The 17,199-nt window shown below is 47.3% G+C and overlaps 2 protein-coding genes across 4 annotated transcripts in view; one reads left to right on the forward strand and one right to left on the reverse strand.

The window, feature by feature from the left end:
- The window catches only part of Acss2 (acyl-CoA synthetase short chain family member 2), a 65,109-nt gene extending 48,681 nt beyond the window's left edge, over positions 1–16,428 (forward strand). Inside the window, exons 8-19 of one of the 3 annotated variants that reach the window (XM_004668110.2) lie at positions 285–323; positions 5,488–5,625; positions 6,782–6,952; positions 7,193–7,326; positions 7,525–7,657; positions 7,739–7,795; positions 7,968–8,048; positions 10,356–10,464; positions 13,150–13,218; positions 13,530–13,706; positions 14,193–14,267; positions 14,403–16,428. In XM_004668110.2, the coding sequence (XP_004668167.1) occupies positions 285–323; positions 5,488–5,625; positions 6,782–6,952; positions 7,193–7,326; positions 7,525–7,657; positions 7,739–7,795; positions 7,968–8,048; positions 10,356–10,464; positions 13,150–13,218; positions 13,530–13,706; positions 14,193–14,267; positions 14,403–14,530 (1,311 nt within the window). In that variant the 3' untranslated portion in view covers positions 14,531–16,428. The remainder of the gene's footprint in view (positions 1–284; positions 324–5,487; positions 5,626–6,781; positions 6,953–7,192; positions 7,327–7,524; positions 7,658–7,738; positions 7,796–7,967; positions 8,049–10,355; positions 10,465–13,149; positions 13,219–13,529; positions 13,707–14,192; positions 14,268–14,402) is intronic. The other 2 variants (XM_045156176.1, XM_004668111.2) reach the window with 2 other exon arrangements.
- Positions 15,622–17,199, reverse strand: part of Gss (glutathione synthetase) — a 42,403-nt gene continuing 40,825 nt past the window's right edge. Inside the window, exon 13 of the mRNA XM_045156177.1 lies at positions 15,622–16,166. Within this exon, the coding sequence (XP_045012112.1) occupies positions 16,043–16,166 (124 nt within the window). The 3' untranslated portion in view covers positions 15,622–16,042. The remainder of the gene's footprint in view (positions 16,167–17,199) is intronic.

The raw sequence follows: 17,199 nt of genomic DNA on the forward strand, positions 1-17,199 counted from the left end.
CCTCCAGGACCGAGGGTTTGGGCGTGGAAGGACAAAGGACACAGGACTACTTAGATTCTACAATTTCTGGGACTAGTCAGGTTATAGTTTATCTTAGGGAGATTATAGAGAGCCCAGCCAGTATGAGATTCTGCACCGATAGGGGCTGGTAATCAGGATTAGGAGGACCCAGTGAGGAGAGCCTGGGGGAAAAAGGAACCACCCAGGGAACACTCACCCCTCCCTCTCACTCCTCTCTCTCGGACCCTGCTCATCAGCCTTTCCATTCCATGGGCTCTTAACAGGGCAAGCTGAAAGAGAAATCCAAGCGCAGCCGACCCCAGGTATCCACTTTTCACTGCCTTAATCTCCGCTTCCATGTGCTTGTCTGTATGTCCATCTGCTCTTTGTCTCATCTGCTCCAGTGAGGTGGCTTGCCAAACCTAGCCCCGTTCCCCTTGTTCCTGTGCCGCTTGGCACCTCTGCCATTCTGAAAGGTTGTGAAATCCAAATGTCTGTTTCTGCCTCTGTCAGTCAGTAAGGATCCCTGAGTTAGCAACCGACATCCCGTTTCACTCGGGCTGCCCAGGTCCTCTGTGGGATGGGGAACCAGGTAACCTGTGAGAATGCCAATACTGCGCGCTTAGCTGAGGCAGAGCCGGGAAGATGAGGAGCAGGTGGAGGAGGCACAGACCCACCCTGGCCTTAGGAAGTCCCCGTCAAGTTGGAGAAAGTACAAGTACTGCCAAAGGGAAATAATGCTGTGTGGGACAGCAGAGAATGGGTTCCTGAAGACATTTAAATATAACTTTGGAATTTATAAACCACACATAATTCTCTGATGCAGTTAAGCACTGAATTGAACAAAAGTCACACTGTAGGTGGTTCTAAGAAGGAAAATCCACAAGTGGGTGCTTAAAGCAGATCAGTACAACAGGGTGTGCTTGAGTCCATAGAGAGAGTTCTGTGAGTTTGCATACATCACCTCTTCTCTCTGGTCTTCACACTCTTCATCAGTAATAGATGATGAAAGAAAATGGTTTCCCGCCCTAAAAGTTAACACTCAGCACCATTCCTTGAGCTTTACACATCTTCACAGTTTGCCTTACACTAAATCTATGATTAACCCTGTATGCTAGCTAACAGCACAGATCAGCCCCTTTTCTCTGTTCTCATTAGCATGGAGAAGACAGATCTGATTCCTAGGAAACACTGATTTCCTTGTAAAATTCAGAGAAGAACCTAAGCCTTTCTTTTTTAAAAAAATATATTTATTTATTTGATAGAATGAGAATGGATGTGCCCGAGCCCTCTGCCTCTGAAAACACTACAGAAAAAGGTGCCACTTTGTGTATCTGAAACCTAAGCCTGTCTTTTGAAAGGAGTAACAAACTTGGTGGTTTAGAATATAAGCTCTGGGGGCTGGAGAGATGGCTTAGCGGTTAAGCGCTTGCCTGTGAAGCCTAAGGACCCCGGTTCGAGGCTCGGTTCCCCAGGACCCACGTTAGCCACATGCACAAGGGGGCACACACGTCTGGAGTTCGTTTGCAGTGGCTGCAGATCCTGGCACGCCCATTCTCTCTCTCTCCCTCTTTCTCTCTCTGTCTGTCGCTCTCAAATTAAAAAAAAAAAAAAAAAAAAAAAAAAAGAATATAAGCTCTGGAACCAGACTTTCTAGATTCAAATGCTGGCTCTGCCACCTGCTACAGTGTAAGCTTGGGCTCTTGCTTCAGTTTCCCTTTCTGTATGTTAAGGATGATAATTACATTTATCTTACAGGGTTTATATATGGTGCTTGGCTTGTTGTAACTACTCAATAAATGTAAGGTGTTACCGCTTGCCCTTAAAACAATAGAGAGACTGGCATTATTAAAAGGAGACTAGAAAAAAGAACACAAAAAAACTTTTAAATAATTTTCCCTCAGGCTACAGACTCCTAGATTTTTGTTTCTTGGAGGTAAAAATGAAATCAGTTACCAAAATCCAAAGAACAATGAACTTAGAAAGTCCAGACATATTGTCTAAAAATTGCAGTAAAAGGCTGGCAGAGCTCCAAACCTTATGCAACCTTCAAGGGAAGCCTGTTTGCAGGAGCCCTCATCCACCGCACTCCCTCATGGCCCTCCCCATGCCAGCAGCTTCCCACTGCAGGGTGTTCTGGGCCAAGGACAAAGCCAGCTCTTATTTTAGAAAATTCAGACCTTTTCTCCACCAGCAGATGCATATGCAGTTCACGAGTGTTTGCTTCACTCACAGCTCCTTCTGCTTCCTGGTACTTCTTGTCTGCTCCACAGCTGGTGTACCCCACCTTCTCCACTCCTCCCTGCACACACCCCACCAAGGAGACACTGGCGTACCCCACCTTCTCCACTTCTCCCTGCACACACCCCACCAAGGAGACAGTTCTCTAAGACTGTATTTCTTCCTTGCCCAGACACTGTAACTATGTCTTACCCTGTGACAATTCACAGTACTGTAGACCAGCACCATTTAAACAAAGCAGTATTGCCATAGCTTAGCTTAAATGCACTAATGTTCTCAGCCCAAGTGATCATTTGACAGGAAAAAAAATCCATGTGATGAGGGACACATAAACTCATAGATCTTTTACTAAAAATCAGATGTATGTTATGTTTTCCACCTAACACAGCTTGTCTCTCCTCTTTCTTTCTTTCTTTCTTTCTTTTTCTTTTTCTTTTTTCTTTTTTTTTTTTTTTTTTTGTAGGGTTTCACTGTAGCCCAGGCTGACCTGGAATTCACTATGTAGTCTCAGGGTGGCCTCAAACTCATGGCAGTCCTCCTACCTCTGCCTCCCGAGCACTGGGATTAAAGGCATGCACCACCATGCCCAGCTTTCTTCTAATTTTTAGTGACACCATCATTTGTACTGTGATTGCCATTTTTATGGTGTTCATATGCCAGAAACATGGAATTCTCTAGTGTAAGGGAAAGACAGTACAGAAAAAGACAAGTGGTTAAAGAGTCATTGCCTAATTTATCAAGATACGTGTCTAACACTTTGGGATTTTTTTTAACCAAATATATGCAACATAAATTAGTGTATATCCATAATAGACAAGGGCATTTTTCTAATATCGCCATGTCTACCTGTTACTCGGGGCCACTGAACATTCAAGAATCTAATGAAAGCAGATGTGATTGCTTACACCTACACTTGGGAGGTAGGAGACAGGAGGATTGCAGTTCAAGGTCAGCTTTGAAGATCTTGTCTCCAAAAATTAAAAAAAGGAATTTAATAAATATGAAAGGGCTTTGAGATAGTTAAATCAAATCCCAAACAGCTTTCATCATAGCCTTAAGTTTCATCCCAGTGACGTTGACCTTACCCTGTCCCTGACACTTATCAGTCTTCCCCACCCTACCCCATCCTTCCTTCCACCACTTGGGATAATTCAAGGCTTGAAGTTTATTATATTCACACTCCCCTCCTCTTTCGATGTTTCTAAAATTCTGTTAGACCGTTAGGCAAGAATGACTGTTTTAAAAAGGAATGACTTGCTAGGTGTGGTGGCGCATGCCTTTAATCCCAGGGCTTGGGAGGCAGAGGTAGGAGGATCACCCTAAATTCAAGGCCACCCTGAGACTACATAATGAATTGCAGGTCAGCCTGAATTAGAGTGAAACCATACATTAAAAAACCAAAAAATATAAAAGTAAAAAGGAGTGACTTGGGCTGGAGAGATGGCTTAGCAGTTAAGGACTTGCCTGTGAAGCCTAAGGACCCTAGTTTGAGGTTCGATTCCCCAGGACCCACATTAGCCAGATGCACAAGGGGGCGCATGCGTCTGGAATTCATCTGCAGTGGCTGGAGGTCCTGGCGCACCCATTCTCTCCCTCTCTCTCTCTCTGCCTCTTGCTCTCTGTCTGTCACTCTTAAATAAATAAATAAATAAAAATAAACAACAAAAATATTTTTTTTTAAAAAAGGAGTGACTTGAGGTACCATGATTTGCCCTAGGTCATATACCTAGGAAATGACAGAAATGAGATTGAACTCCAGTGCAAATTCTGGAGAAGTTGAGGTAATCCAGATTCACCTAGCAGAGAGGAAAAACTAGAGTTTGAATAGGTGAGGTAGACAAGGAAGGAAAATTGTTTCAAAGGGGAGTTGAGAGAAATTTAAGGATAATAGATGCAAAAGTCATTATCAAAGGCAATCATTCTTAGCGGGACATTTCTTTCCTGGGTGGAATTCACCTTGGCCATTCTCCACTGACTTGAAATAAGGATTTCTGCTGAATGGAACCCCAAGGAGAAGCTGACATGGGAAACGGATTGGTACCAGTGTTGTAGAGGAGCAGGGGACTTGCAGGAATAGATGAGGGGTAGGGGGAAAATGCTTGATTTTTTTTTTTTTTGGTTTTTCGAGGTAGGGTCTCACTCTGGTCCAGGCTGACCTGGAATCGACTGTAGTCTCAGGGTGGCCTTGAACTCACGGCGATCCTCCTACCTCTGCCTCCCGAGTGCTGGGATTAAAGGCGTGCGCCACCACACCCGGCTTGCTGGATATTTTTCACTACTAACTAACAGGGTTCAGTGCCCACTTTACCTGCAGGCTCTCACTAACTTCGCTTTTCTGAATTGTGTGGTGTTTGCATCCCTGCTGGTGAGCCACTAGTCAGTCCTGTAGACTATACATGCGTGCCGGCTTTGTATGCATAGTTATTCATCCAACAGAACTGTGCTGAATGTCTTTAAACAATTTTCCTTTTCAAGGTAGGGTCTCCCTCTAGTCCAAGCTGACCTGGATCTCACTCTACAGTCCTAGGCTGGCCTTGAACTCATGGTGATCCTCCTACCTCAGCCTCCTGAGTGCTGGGATTAAAGGCGCACACCACCACGCCTGGCTCCTGAATGTCTTTTGAGAGTCAGACACATTACTAGATGCTGGAGCTATAGGTGTAAAGGAAAAATAGATCAGATGTGCCACTACCCTCCTAGAGGTCACATCTAGTTGGGAAAAATCAAGAAAATAGGTAGCCAGCACTCAGGAGTGAGAGGTAGGGGGGTCACTGTGAGTATGAGGCCACCCTGGGTTAGAGTGAGACCCTACCTTGAAAAACAGCAACCAAAGGAAGAGAACAAATAGCTGAAAATATGTGTTGTGTGAGAGAAAAAAAAGCAAGGTGTTATGATAATTAGTATTACCAAAGTGGGATGGGAACCTATCAGATACTGTTCAGGGAAAGTCTTTGTAAGGTGGTATTTCAGACGAGTGCTGGAGGATGGGAAGGGGCCACTCAAAGGACCCTCCTCACATTAAGGCCAGGTGAGGAGAGTTCAGAGGTAGGGCAAGAGTGCCAGGGCACTGGGAGTACCCAGGAAGCCTATTCTCTGTGCTCCATTCTACCCTCGAAGGCCTTCTTCCTTTGCGGCACCTCCATATGCTAGTCCCCCACCTCCAGGTGTCAGGTAGGGGGGTCTCCTGCCCCCATCTTGAGCTATTCATAGTTCTTCTCCCCCATTCCCATCTTGCTCTCTCTGTAGATCTCCTGGAACCAAGGAGTTGACTTGTGGTGGCATGAGCTCATGCAAGAGGCAGGGGATGACTTCGAGCCCGAGTGGTGCGATGCTGAGGACCCACTCTTCATCTTGTACACCAGCGGCTCCACCGGCAAACCCAAGGCAAGTGTGTGCGTGCGCGCGTGCGCACTGACTGTTGTACAGAGGTAAAAAGTGAGTTCTGAGGCCGGGCGTGGTGGCGCACGCCTTTAATCCCAGCACTGGGGAGGCAGAGGTAGGGGGATCGCTGTGAGTTCAAGGCCACCCTGAGACTCCATAGTGAATTCCAGGTCAGCCCGGGCTAAAGTGAGACCCTACCTCAAAAAAAAATTTTTTTAAGTGAGTTTCTGAGAAACATGTAATGACAGGGATTTTATTTTACAACCCTGGATTTCAGAAATGTCAAGTTATCTTTTCTAAATCAAATTATGACATAAACCTTCAACCAGTAGATGGTGAGGCCCAGGGTGAGATAAGTTGGGGATTTTGTGGTGCCCAGCAAAGGGGGAAAGATGAGTGCCCATGGCTGACATGGATGTTCCTTTCCCAACCCCACACAGTTTGGTTGAAGGAGAGCTGTGCTGCCAACTCTAGGGCAAAGGTGGGCACCTGGATCCTTCTTGGGCTTCTCAGCCCAGAGCTGTGAGCGCTCCATTCCTTTTTTCTGGAATAATCCTAGCATCCAGTCCCCTGGCAGGGCATAGGATGGGAGCTCCAAACACTTGAGAAAACTGATTTTTCAGGTTAGAAAGACTTGAAAGCTACTTCACTCTGCCTTCCATCCCAAGTTCTTCTCTCCGTATATTTTGGGATGTCCCTCAGTGGGCCTTTGCACTTGATCTTAGCCAAAAGGCCAAGAAGCAGTTGCTCAGTGAGCCTTCAGATATGTAATTTTGGCCTCTCATTCTAGTGATTGTGTGTGCTGGGGGAACAGTAAGCAAAGGGAGTTGTCTTTTTTTTTTTTTTTTTTGGTCACTCTTACAAGTATGTAATTGTACAGCAGAATGCATTAGATGTGAGTGTGCCAGGAGTGTTTGTGGGTCTGTGAGTGACGTGGGTGGCTCAGAAATACAATCTGAGACCATGAGTGGGAATGATGGGCTGATACGCTTGTGTGGATCAGGTTGTGAGAAAGATGGAATAGAGACAAGGTATTCAGAAGATGCATGTGGGATTCAAATGCCTCAGAAAGGTCTTCATTCAGCTCTGTACAGGCTCTATTTATTGGTCAGCAAAGGTGGACACAAGACCCCAACCTGAGGCCCCATTCTTCCCGCAGGGTGTGGTGCATACAGTTGGGGGCTACATGCTCTATGTGGCTACAACCTTCAAGTATGTGTTTGACTTCCACTCGGAGGATGTGTTCTGGTGCACGGCAGACATTGGTTGGATCACTGGTCATTCCTATGTTACCTACGGGCCACTGGCCAATGGTGCCACCAGTGTTTTGGTGAGATGGGACATGGACAAGATGATCCTGGGTGACTACCTCCCAAGGCTGCTTGGTGGAAGGGGGACTTACATAATGACCTGCTTCCTAGAAAAAGATGAGTTCCGAGGGAGTTGTCTAGTCAGGGAGTGAAGATACGGGCTGGGCAGAAAACAAATACTGAACTGCAGGGAGGGAAGAGTAGGGGATGGAAAGACTATCGGGGAGGGGCCAAGCATGACTCACTCTTTCTGGGGTCAGTTTGAGGGGATCCCCACATACCCAGATGTGAGCCGCCTGTGGAGCATTGTGGACAAATACAAGGTGACCAAGTTCTACACAGCGCCCACAGCCATCCGTATGCTCATGAAGTTTGGAGACGAACCTGTCACCAAGTGAGACCCCTCCCCAGTTGCTATCTCATGGTGTCATTCAGAGCTGGGCGGGACCTTTGTGTCATTTCCTTTCAGTGTCCCAACTGTCCTGACTTGCAGTGGGGCAGGGGTGAGGGGGAGCTGGGGCACCTGGGCATCTGTGTGCCCTGGCTCCCAATGGTACTCAGAACCTTGCTCTCTTGTATGCCCCTGTCCAAGGCATAGCCGGGCATCCTTGCAAGTTCTGGGCACAGTGGGTGAACCCATCAACCCTGAGGCCTGGCTGTGGTACCATCGGGTGGTAGGTGCCCAGCGCTGCCCCATCGTAGATACCTTCTGGCAAACAGAGACAGTGAGTAAGGGGTTCATGAGGCTGAGGCCCAGCAACAAGGTAGGGAGACTGACTCAAACTCCTCATGGCTGACTTTCACAGGGTGGCCACATGCTGACTCCCCTTCCTGGTGCTACACCCATGAAGCCCGGTTCTGCCGTGAGTAAAGCTCCCTGCTTGTCTTGGCCCTGGCAAGGGGAGAGTTGGCCTTACTTGAGCACAGGGGACTGGACTGACAGATAGGAGGAAACTGGGGTTCTGGGGATCCTTGGGAGTCGAGTCAGAGTTGCCTCCTTCATCTTCTTGGATTTTGTCTCCCATTTGCTTTCAGTCCTTCCCGTTCTTTGGTGTGGCTCCTGCGGTCTTGAATGAGTCCGGGGAAGAGCTGGAAGGCGAAGCTGAAGGCTATCTGGTGAGGCTCTGGCCCTTGGGGTCTTTGAGAAAGGAAAGGGGTCCACCAAGCATACTTTGCTCCCGAGCTTATGACCTAATCTTCCCAGGTAGCTGCTTAGGACCACATGCCACTGTTGGGGGTTTTCCCAGGGAAAAGCCTTCTAGATGCTTTGCCTGCATCTCTGTGTTTGTACCTAAGGCTCTTAGTGACCTCTTCAGAACCTGTTCAAAGATTTTCTGATGGTACTTTGTGGGGGGAGTTGAGAAGACTTAGTCCCAGCTTTTCCTTTGACAAACATTCTAGAAAAAGGAGTCTTTATAACATATTAGACAATCCAGTGTTCTGGAGTCACCCTGCCAGGGTTTAAATCCTGTCTCTGCCTCCTCTGTGACCTTTCCTTCTCTCCCTCCCTCCCTTCCTGGAGAGAAAGAGAAAATAAGTGTGCCCGGGTTTCTTGCTGCTGCAGATGAACTCCAGATGTATGCACCTCTTTGTGTGTCTAGCTTTATATGGGTACTGGGGAATCAAACCTGGGATGTCAGGCTTTGCAAGCAAGTGCCTTAACTGTTGAGCCATCTCTCCAGTCCTCCTGTGACTTCTAAAAAGAAGCTACCTAATGCCTTTGAACGTACTTTTTCTCATTTTGTAAAATTAGCTTACACTAGGTATATACAGGAGCTCCAAGTGCATGACCAGCTTGCGTTCAGTGCTTATATATAGTGGTGTTTTTATCTCTTTCGGTAAATTGATTGATTAGCCTGGACCTAGCAGGTAGTGCTCAGTAAACATTAGCTACTATAAGTTGTTTTTGTTTCGAGGTAGGGTTTCACTGTAGCCCAGGCTGACTTGGAATTGACTCTGTATTCTCAGGGTGGCCTCGAACTCACGGTGATCCTCCTACCTCTGCCTCCCGAGTGCTGGGATTAAAGGTGTGTGCCACTACGCCTGGCTTGTAAGGGTTTTTTTTGTTTTTGTTTTTTTTTTGTATAATACTTCCTATAGGGATCTTACCAGCTCTGACCTTTGTATCCCATCCCATTTCACTTTCCCAACATCAAGTTGGTAGTAGAGGTAGCATTCTTAGGTAGAATTCCACATATTCACCCATATGCCATCACAAAATATTATTAATTAGGAATAATTTATTCAGGTCTGTAGAGATGGCGCAGTGTTTAAGGCACTTGCCCACAGAGCCCAATGACCCAAGTTGAATTCCCTAGTAACCACGTAAAGCCAGATGCACATAGTGGTACATGCATCTGGAGCCCATTTGCAATGGCTAGAAGCCCTGGCAAGCCCATTCTCTCTATTCTGTCTTTTTTGCTTGTTACACACACACACACACACACACACACACACACACACACACACACACGTAATTCAAAAAGAAATAACTTATTCACTCATGTAGATCCTACTTTTTTGTTTGCTTTGCTTTTCTCAAGGTAAGAGTTTCACATTAGTCCAGGCTGACCTGGAATTCACTATGGAGTCTCAGGGTGGCCTCGAACTCACAGCAATCCTACTACTGCCTCCCGAGTGTTGGGTTTACAGATGTGTGCCACCATGCCCGGCTAGGCTGTGCTTTTTTATATGACTATTTTCATTTGCATTAAATTGGACCTGTTGTCCTGAGGAATCACCAGAGAGTCAAACTTACTAAATGCTCATTACTAGCAAAACAATCTACTAGCAATTTCCACACCCCATTAATTTAATCCCCACAGTAACTTTAGACACTAGAAGATAGTTTCTCTGATTTACAAATGAGGGTCCTGAAGGTCAGAAAAGTAATGTTGCTCACCCGAGGTCACTTGCCTACTACCTGACAAGATGGAGGTGTTTTGTAGTGTGTGCTTGTGTGTGTTCCAATGTGTCCAATCCCTGCACATGCTTGTGGAGGCCAGAGAACACTGGGTGTCTGTCTCTTATCTGTGCATTTCCTTGACATAGGGTCTCTCCCTCAGCCCAGAGAAGCTGCTGTCTACAAGCCCCGGTGATTCCTTGGTCTTTCTCCTACCCGTGGACTGGGGATTACATATGTGCATGGCCATGCCAAACTTTGCACTTGGGTTCTGGGGAAGTGAACTTAGTAGTCTCAACCCTCATGCTTAAGCAACAAGCACTTTTAAATAGTGAGCCATCTCTCTAACCCAACAGAATGGAGATTTTAAGTCAGGACCATCCATCATCACTAAAGCTTGTACTTTGACTCACGTCTCAGGAATGGCATTTGGGATATTCTCCCCCAATCGCAAAGCTGACTGGTGTCTTCCTATAAGACAGCCTAGCAGACATGATCAGTGTACCTTCCTTCCTCCCCAGGTATTCAAGCAGCCTTGGCCAGGGATCATGCGCACAGTTTATGGGAACCACACACGCTTTGAGAGCACGTACTTTAAGAAGTTCCCTGGGTACTATGTCACAGGAGATGGTGAGTCCTGGCTATCCTCTCCTCGTACCTCTAAGACATGCATGTTGGTTAGGAATGAAGGAGATGGAGAACCGACCGTGTCCTCACATCAGTGTCTGGTGTCCAGGCAGGGCTATGGAGAAGTTTGTAAGAGCAGGGGTGACTGTTCGTGCAGTCTCAGGCTGGTGCCATCTGACATTAGGTGTTGAGTAGAGGCTATCTCTTGTTCCCGCACTGACACAGATGAAGCTTGTAGAAGTATTGCCACTGTCCTGTCTGACCCCATGTTTGGAGCCTATCTGTCCATCTGCTTCCTAGTTCATCCATCCATTAATGGTTATTATCTACTATGCCATCTAATTAGCACACAGGCTGTTACCATGGGTAATATCTTCAAGGTCTCTGCTCTCATGGGGTTTATTCTCGTAAGGAAAGGACAGGCAATAAACCAGGCAAACATGTTTCCGTCAGGCAGAAAGAGGTACTGGGAAGAAAACAATGGGATCATGTCTTCAAAGGTGGTCAGAAGCCTTTCTGAGGTGTTATCTGAGCAGAGACCTGAGAGTTGAGAAGGAGCCAAGCATGGAGAAATCTAGAGGAACTGTTTTGTATACAGTGGAGATAAGCTTGAAATGCATGCGGAATGCGCATGTTTAGTTGGAGTGAGCGTGAGGAAGACTTACATGAAGACAGAGAGGTAGATAATTCAGGGGTCCTGCGGCTGTAGTGAACAGTCTAGATTTTATTCATAGTACAGTGGGAGGGCTGGCCGGGATGTATCTCAGTTGGTCGACTGTTTGTGTAGCATGCATGAAGCGCTGGGGTTGATCCCCAGCACCACGTAAAACAAGGCACAGTGGTATGTGCCTGTAATCTCAGCACCCAGAGGTAGGGGCAGAAGGATCAGGAGTTCAGATCCAGCTTCAGCTACATAGCCAAGTTTCAGATGAGCCTAGAGTACACGAAATCCTGCTTAAGGAAAAAGAGCCGGCCATGGAGGTGCACGCCTTTAATCCCAGCACTAGGGAGGCAGTAGTAGTAGGATTGCTGTGAGTTCAAGGCCACCCTGAGACTCCATAATGAATTCCAGGTCAGCCTGGGCTATAGCAAGACCCTATCTTGAAAAACAAAACAAAACAAAGAAAGAAAGAAAAAGAGGCCTGCCATGGAGGTGCACGCCTTTCATCCTAGCACTTGGAAGACAGAGGTAGGAGAATTGCTATAAATTCAAGGCCAGCCTGAGACTACATAGTGAATTCCAGGTCAGCCTGAGCTACAGCAAGACCCTACACCCCCACACACACACAAAGAAAATAAATGAAGGAAGTTAGGGATAGCTTAATAGTGGGGAGCTTGCCTAATATTCATGAAGCCCCTAGGTTCAGTCTATAGTAACACACACACACACATACATCCTGACAAATTGTCTGTTTGGGAAATAATTTTGAATGAATTATAAAAAATATACTTGAAGCCGGGCGTGGTGGCTCACGCCTTTAATCCCAGCACTCGGGAGGCAGAGGTAGGAGGATAGCCATGAGTTCAAGGCCACCCTGAGACTACAGAGTTAATTCCAGGTCAGCCTGGACCAGAGTGAGACCCTACCTTGAAAAACCAAAAAAAAAAAAAAAAAATACACACACACACACACACACACACATATATATACATATATATATATATACACACCTGAGGGGCTGGGAGTGGTGGTGCACGCCTTTAATCCCAGCACTGGGGAAGCAGAGGTAGAAGAATCACTGTGAGCTTGAGGCCATCCTGAGACTATATAGTGAATTCCAGGTCAGCTTGGGACCTGGAATTACCATGGTTTATTGTCTGTAATTAAGTTAGTTGTCAAAATAAACACACACTCACTTGAGGCCAGGTGTGGTGGTGGTACACACCTTTAATCCCACCAGTCAGGAGGTAGAGGAGTAGGAGGATCATTGTGAATTCAAGGCCAGCCTGAGATTACATAGTGAATTCCAGGTCAGCCTGGGCGAGACCCTACCTCGAAAACCCTCCAAAAATATATGTATACTGAAGTGGGTGTACTATTTCTTGACATGGAGCTGATTGCCCCCAAAGTTGGCAGCCTCAAACAGCATCTCCCACAGCCTCTGGAGAGCAGGATCCCGGAGTGGGGACGGTGCTGACAGGAGCCTTGTGCTTTGCAGTTGAGCTGTTAGCAGGGCTGATGTCATCTGAAGGCTGGACTGCACCTGGAGGGTTCCCCTCCATGCTCACTCACATGGCTTTTGGCGAGAATCCTCACGTCCTCATCTCTCGGGCCTCTCCATAGGGTTCCTCACAAGCTTAGCTGGCTATCCCCAGCACAAATGATCCGAGAATAAAACCAAGGCAGAAGCCAAAATGTCTTCTATAATCTAATATCAGAATTGACAACCCAACATTTCTGCCAAATTGGTGATCACATGGACTAACCCTATACCATGAAGAGGACTGTGCAGGGCCATAACTACCAGAAGATAGAGATCACTGGGGCCATCTTGGAGACTAACCGCACACCTTTAATCTCAATGCTTCCAGAGGCTGAGCAGCCTGGGCTACACTGAGACCCTGCCTCAAAAAAACAAAACAAAACAAAAAGGCTACGACAAACTACTTTAGCAGGTGTGGCAGCTTTATAATACAGATCAGGTGTCCTGCTGTGGGCTATTTACCGTGTTAGGCATTTCTTCCCAGGCTGCCGGCGAGACCAGGATGGCTATTACTGGATCACTGGCAGGATTGATGACATGCTTAATGTATCTGGTGAGTCCTGGACCCCCCACTCATACTGTGAGCTTTTGTTCCCTGGCAATTTCCAGACAAAAACCTTCCAAGAGAACTAGGGCTGTCCTTCAGTTAGACCATGTGGTGAGTAAGGTATGTAGACCACGTTTTGGAGGAGTGACACACGCTGTAATGTGTGAAGAAGGGCTGTAGGGTGGCAAGGTTAACTGGAAGCATGCCATGTGAGGAATAAATGAGGCTTCCCCATTTGACTAGTCCAGTCTGCACCGCGGGTACCGATGGAGCAAGAGCGGGGATCTCTCTCATGGAATTGCCTTTCTCTTGACAAGGACATCTGCTGAGCACGTCAGAGGTGGAATCAGCACTTGTGGAACATGAGGCTGTGGCTGAGGCAGCTGTGGTGGGCCACCCTCATCCTGTGAAGGGTGAATGTCTCTACTGCTTTGTCACCCTGTGTGATGGTCACACCTTCAGCCCCACCCTCACTGAGGAACTCAAGAAGCAGAGTAAGGAGCCTCCCAGGGCTGGGACTGTAAAGGGTCTGCATGCTATTGGGAAGAGACTTCACCAGTCTGCTGCCCACACTGCACAGATCTGAAGGGTCCCATGGGCTGCCTCACTTCTTCCTATTCAATCTCCATTGGAATAATAGTTTAAAATTTATTTCTATTTGAGAAAGAGGCAGATAGAGAGAATGGGTGCACCAAGGCCTCTATCCACTGCAAACAAACTCCAGACACATGCACCACCCTGAGCTGTGGCTTTATGTGGGTACTGGGGAATCAAATTCAGATCCTTAGTCTTTGCCGGCAGACAGCTTAACCACTGAACCAGTAATATGTTTAGAAAACTTTGATTGCCACCACACTCAGTATTTTAAATGTGTTATCCATTTAACTCCGATGATCACTGGAGACAAAGCCATCTCTGCCTTGGCTTTTGGAGTCTGGCTAAAGGTGTTAAGGAAATACTTGATGATCTGTTGGTTACAGTTAGAGAAAAGATTGGCCCCATTGCCACACCAGACTACATCCAGAATGCACCTGGCTTGCCTAAAACCCGCTCAGGTATGTTCAGAAGCTTCCAGGGCTTGGGACGGGCTGAGGGGCAGTGGTGTCAGGTGTGTGGATGAAAGTCCTTGGCACGGCTGGGCTGGGTCAGTGCTATTACCAAGTAACCAGAGGGCCTCTCTGACTCCCTAGGGAAAATCATGAGGCGAGTGCTCCGGAAAATTGCTCAGAACGACCATGACCTGGGGGATATATCTACAGTTGCTGACCCATCTGTCATCAGTCATCTCTTCAGCCACCGTTGCTTGACCACCCAGTGAACAAGACTGTCCTTTATCCAGGATTCCCTTTTCCCAAGTTCTACCAATCTTTCCTGACCCCTATCCAGGAGTGATAAGGGCCAGCTGACCCACACTTTGTCCTTGCATGGGGACAAATTCCTGTGACTTCCTGGCAGATAAGCCCAGGTCAGACTCAGACTCTTGTGTCCCTAAACTGCAAAGAGCTTTCCAGGACCAGAAGAAAGACCTGAGGAACAAGCCCCCACCCCACATTAGTTGTTTAAAGGGCCAGCGAAGCCCTTATAAAGCAGGGTGGCCCTCGAATCCTGCCATCTCTCTCAGGAAGCACCAGTCCTTCTCCTGAGCACGCACTTGACTTTAGAAATGACAGTCTGTGAGTCCAGGAATAATAATTATTTTTTAAATGCTTTTCTGCTTCTGTTGAGTCATGACGACACTGCCTGTCCTTTTACTCCAGGGGCCATGCAGGTCGGCTCAGTCTCTGGAGGATTTTCAGATCCTCTGCTTCATTGAAGGAGCAAGATGTGCTTAGTTCTTAGAACCAGAGGTGGTTGCTTCCTTATCCTGCCCCAGGCCCCATGAGCAGAACCCTGCCTATGAGAAACTCTTCTTGTACTAGTTGGGCTGAAGCCTGTGGCCGTAGGAATAAAGTCTGTGGCTCTGAGGAGGTGGTGAGTGGTTTGCTTAGGTATCTTCCAGGTTGTGTAAGCATTAGCTTACGGATTTGTAGGGCAGGTGGAAAGGAGAATGGGACCAGGATTATCCTGGTATCTTCCTTCTAGAACATTTGATTTGGGCAAATCTAGGTACTGCTTCACTCACAGAACCTCTGACAAACCCCTGAGCTCAGGAGTGACGGAAGCAAGTTACCACTGTTATGTCCCTTCAGGGCTATGATGTTCCACTTGGGCTCTGGCCTGGGACCCTTTTTCCCTGTGACCCTGTGGCAGCATTAGTGGGTGACTGAAGATTCAAATGTCAGGGTCCTAACCATAAAGTCTAAGTCTAGGGAGACCTTGACTATAGCATAATCTCCTTCCCTGCTTATCTACCTGAAGTGGGCTGACCTAGATCACAGCTTCCCTTCCCTCTGTGCACAAGTCAATGAATCACTGAATAAGCAGTGTTGCTTTATTTAAGGCAGCGCTGGAGAAAGTCTATGCCCATCCATCCGCTTCTTCTGCCCCACTTAGTCCCAGCCAAGTCAGGCACTGAAACCTGATAGAAGGGCTGACAAGGAGGCAGCAGGAGCAAGGCAGAGTTTATGGACTTTCACCTAGAGCAGTAATCCCGTCCTGCACAGATGTGAGGGCCACTAGAGGCCTTTAGGGAAATACCTGTTCTGGGCCTCGGATGATGGGGAGCCAAGAGAAGGAACCCAGATTCCCCCTCCCTGTTCATCTCGGAGGTCTCTGGAAGACAGCAGTCTCCTGAAGGTAGGAAGGGGATGTTGGCCCCTCAGGAGGGCTAGGAGAGGAATGACAAGTGCAGAGGCCAGAAGGTCTCTTGAGTAAAGTTCAGGCCTTGCCCTCACACGGGGAATGGGTTGTCCAAAACTGCCACTCCCGCTGCCACACCACCATCTGCATGCTCGACGGCTTTGGTTCGAAGCAGGTGCCCCGCGTGCTCGTTCATCACGAGTGTCTTTCCCTGCCTGTGAGAATGGGGTCAGAAGGACACACATCAGCAAACCTGGTTCCAGCTGAGAAAAAGATGAGTGAGTGGCTGTATCCAGGGACTGTTAGGATGTTACAATCAGATTTCGATTGTGTCCGAGCTTGGGAATTACTAGCTCTGTATCTGAGCAAGTTCCTTAGCCTTTCTAAACATCCGTGTCTGTCAGTGTCATTGATTTAAAATTGGTGATAATATCTCTTGTATTACATGAGGATAAAATAAAACGAGAAGAGCACTTAGCACGAGTCAGATTCCTGCTTTATTTCCCTAGCTGTGAATTTCTTTTACTGCTGTCTCATGGTGACTTGAAAGCTCTCGTGGGGAACATGGTAGCACCTGGGCTTTTTACCTTACCCTGATCTTGGAGTACATTTTTGGGGTGTGTGTTGTGTGTGTGAATGTGCGCGCGCGGAGGTCTGAGGACAATCTTGGCATGTTTGTGCTCTTCCTCCTCCTTTGAGACAGGGTCTCTTGTTTTGCTGCTATATGTGCCAGTCTAGTTTCTAGGTTCTCCTGGTTCTGTCCTCCATTGCTGTAGGTACACTGGCATCATATGCCATTGCATGCACCACTTTGGGTCCAGCTTTAGATGGGAGCTGGGGACTTAAGTTTGGGCCAGCAGGCATTCAAGCAAACACCTTTAGCTAATGATACATCTCCCCAGACTGAGAAGTGATTAGTTCGCAGTGGTATGAAGGCCTTATTCCTTAAAAATTACCAAGTCCTCTTTTCCTGATGTCGAGTGTTTGAGATCCAGGGACTACTTAGCATTTCAAACTGAACACCCGCTAGGTGACCTGTCTCACCTTCCCTTGGTATCCCTAGGGGTCTTGAAGTTAGACCTAATTCTTACTCCTGGCACTCTCCTTCTATTCCTAGTTGCCAGACCATCTTTTCTCAACCCTCTTGGTTACTACATGGAATTTCCTTTAGAGCTGTAAAACACTTCTGACCTGGGTTTCACTTGTCAGCCCTGTGAGGTGGGCACGGCTTAGACTCATTTAGTAGAC

The sequence above is a fragment of the Jaculus jaculus genome, chromosome 8, assembly GCF_020740685.1.
Source record: "Jaculus jaculus isolate mJacJac1 chromosome 8, mJacJac1.mat.Y.cur, whole genome shotgun sequence".
Lineage (NCBI taxonomy): Eukaryota > Metazoa > Chordata > Mammalia > Rodentia > Dipodidae > Jaculus > Jaculus jaculus.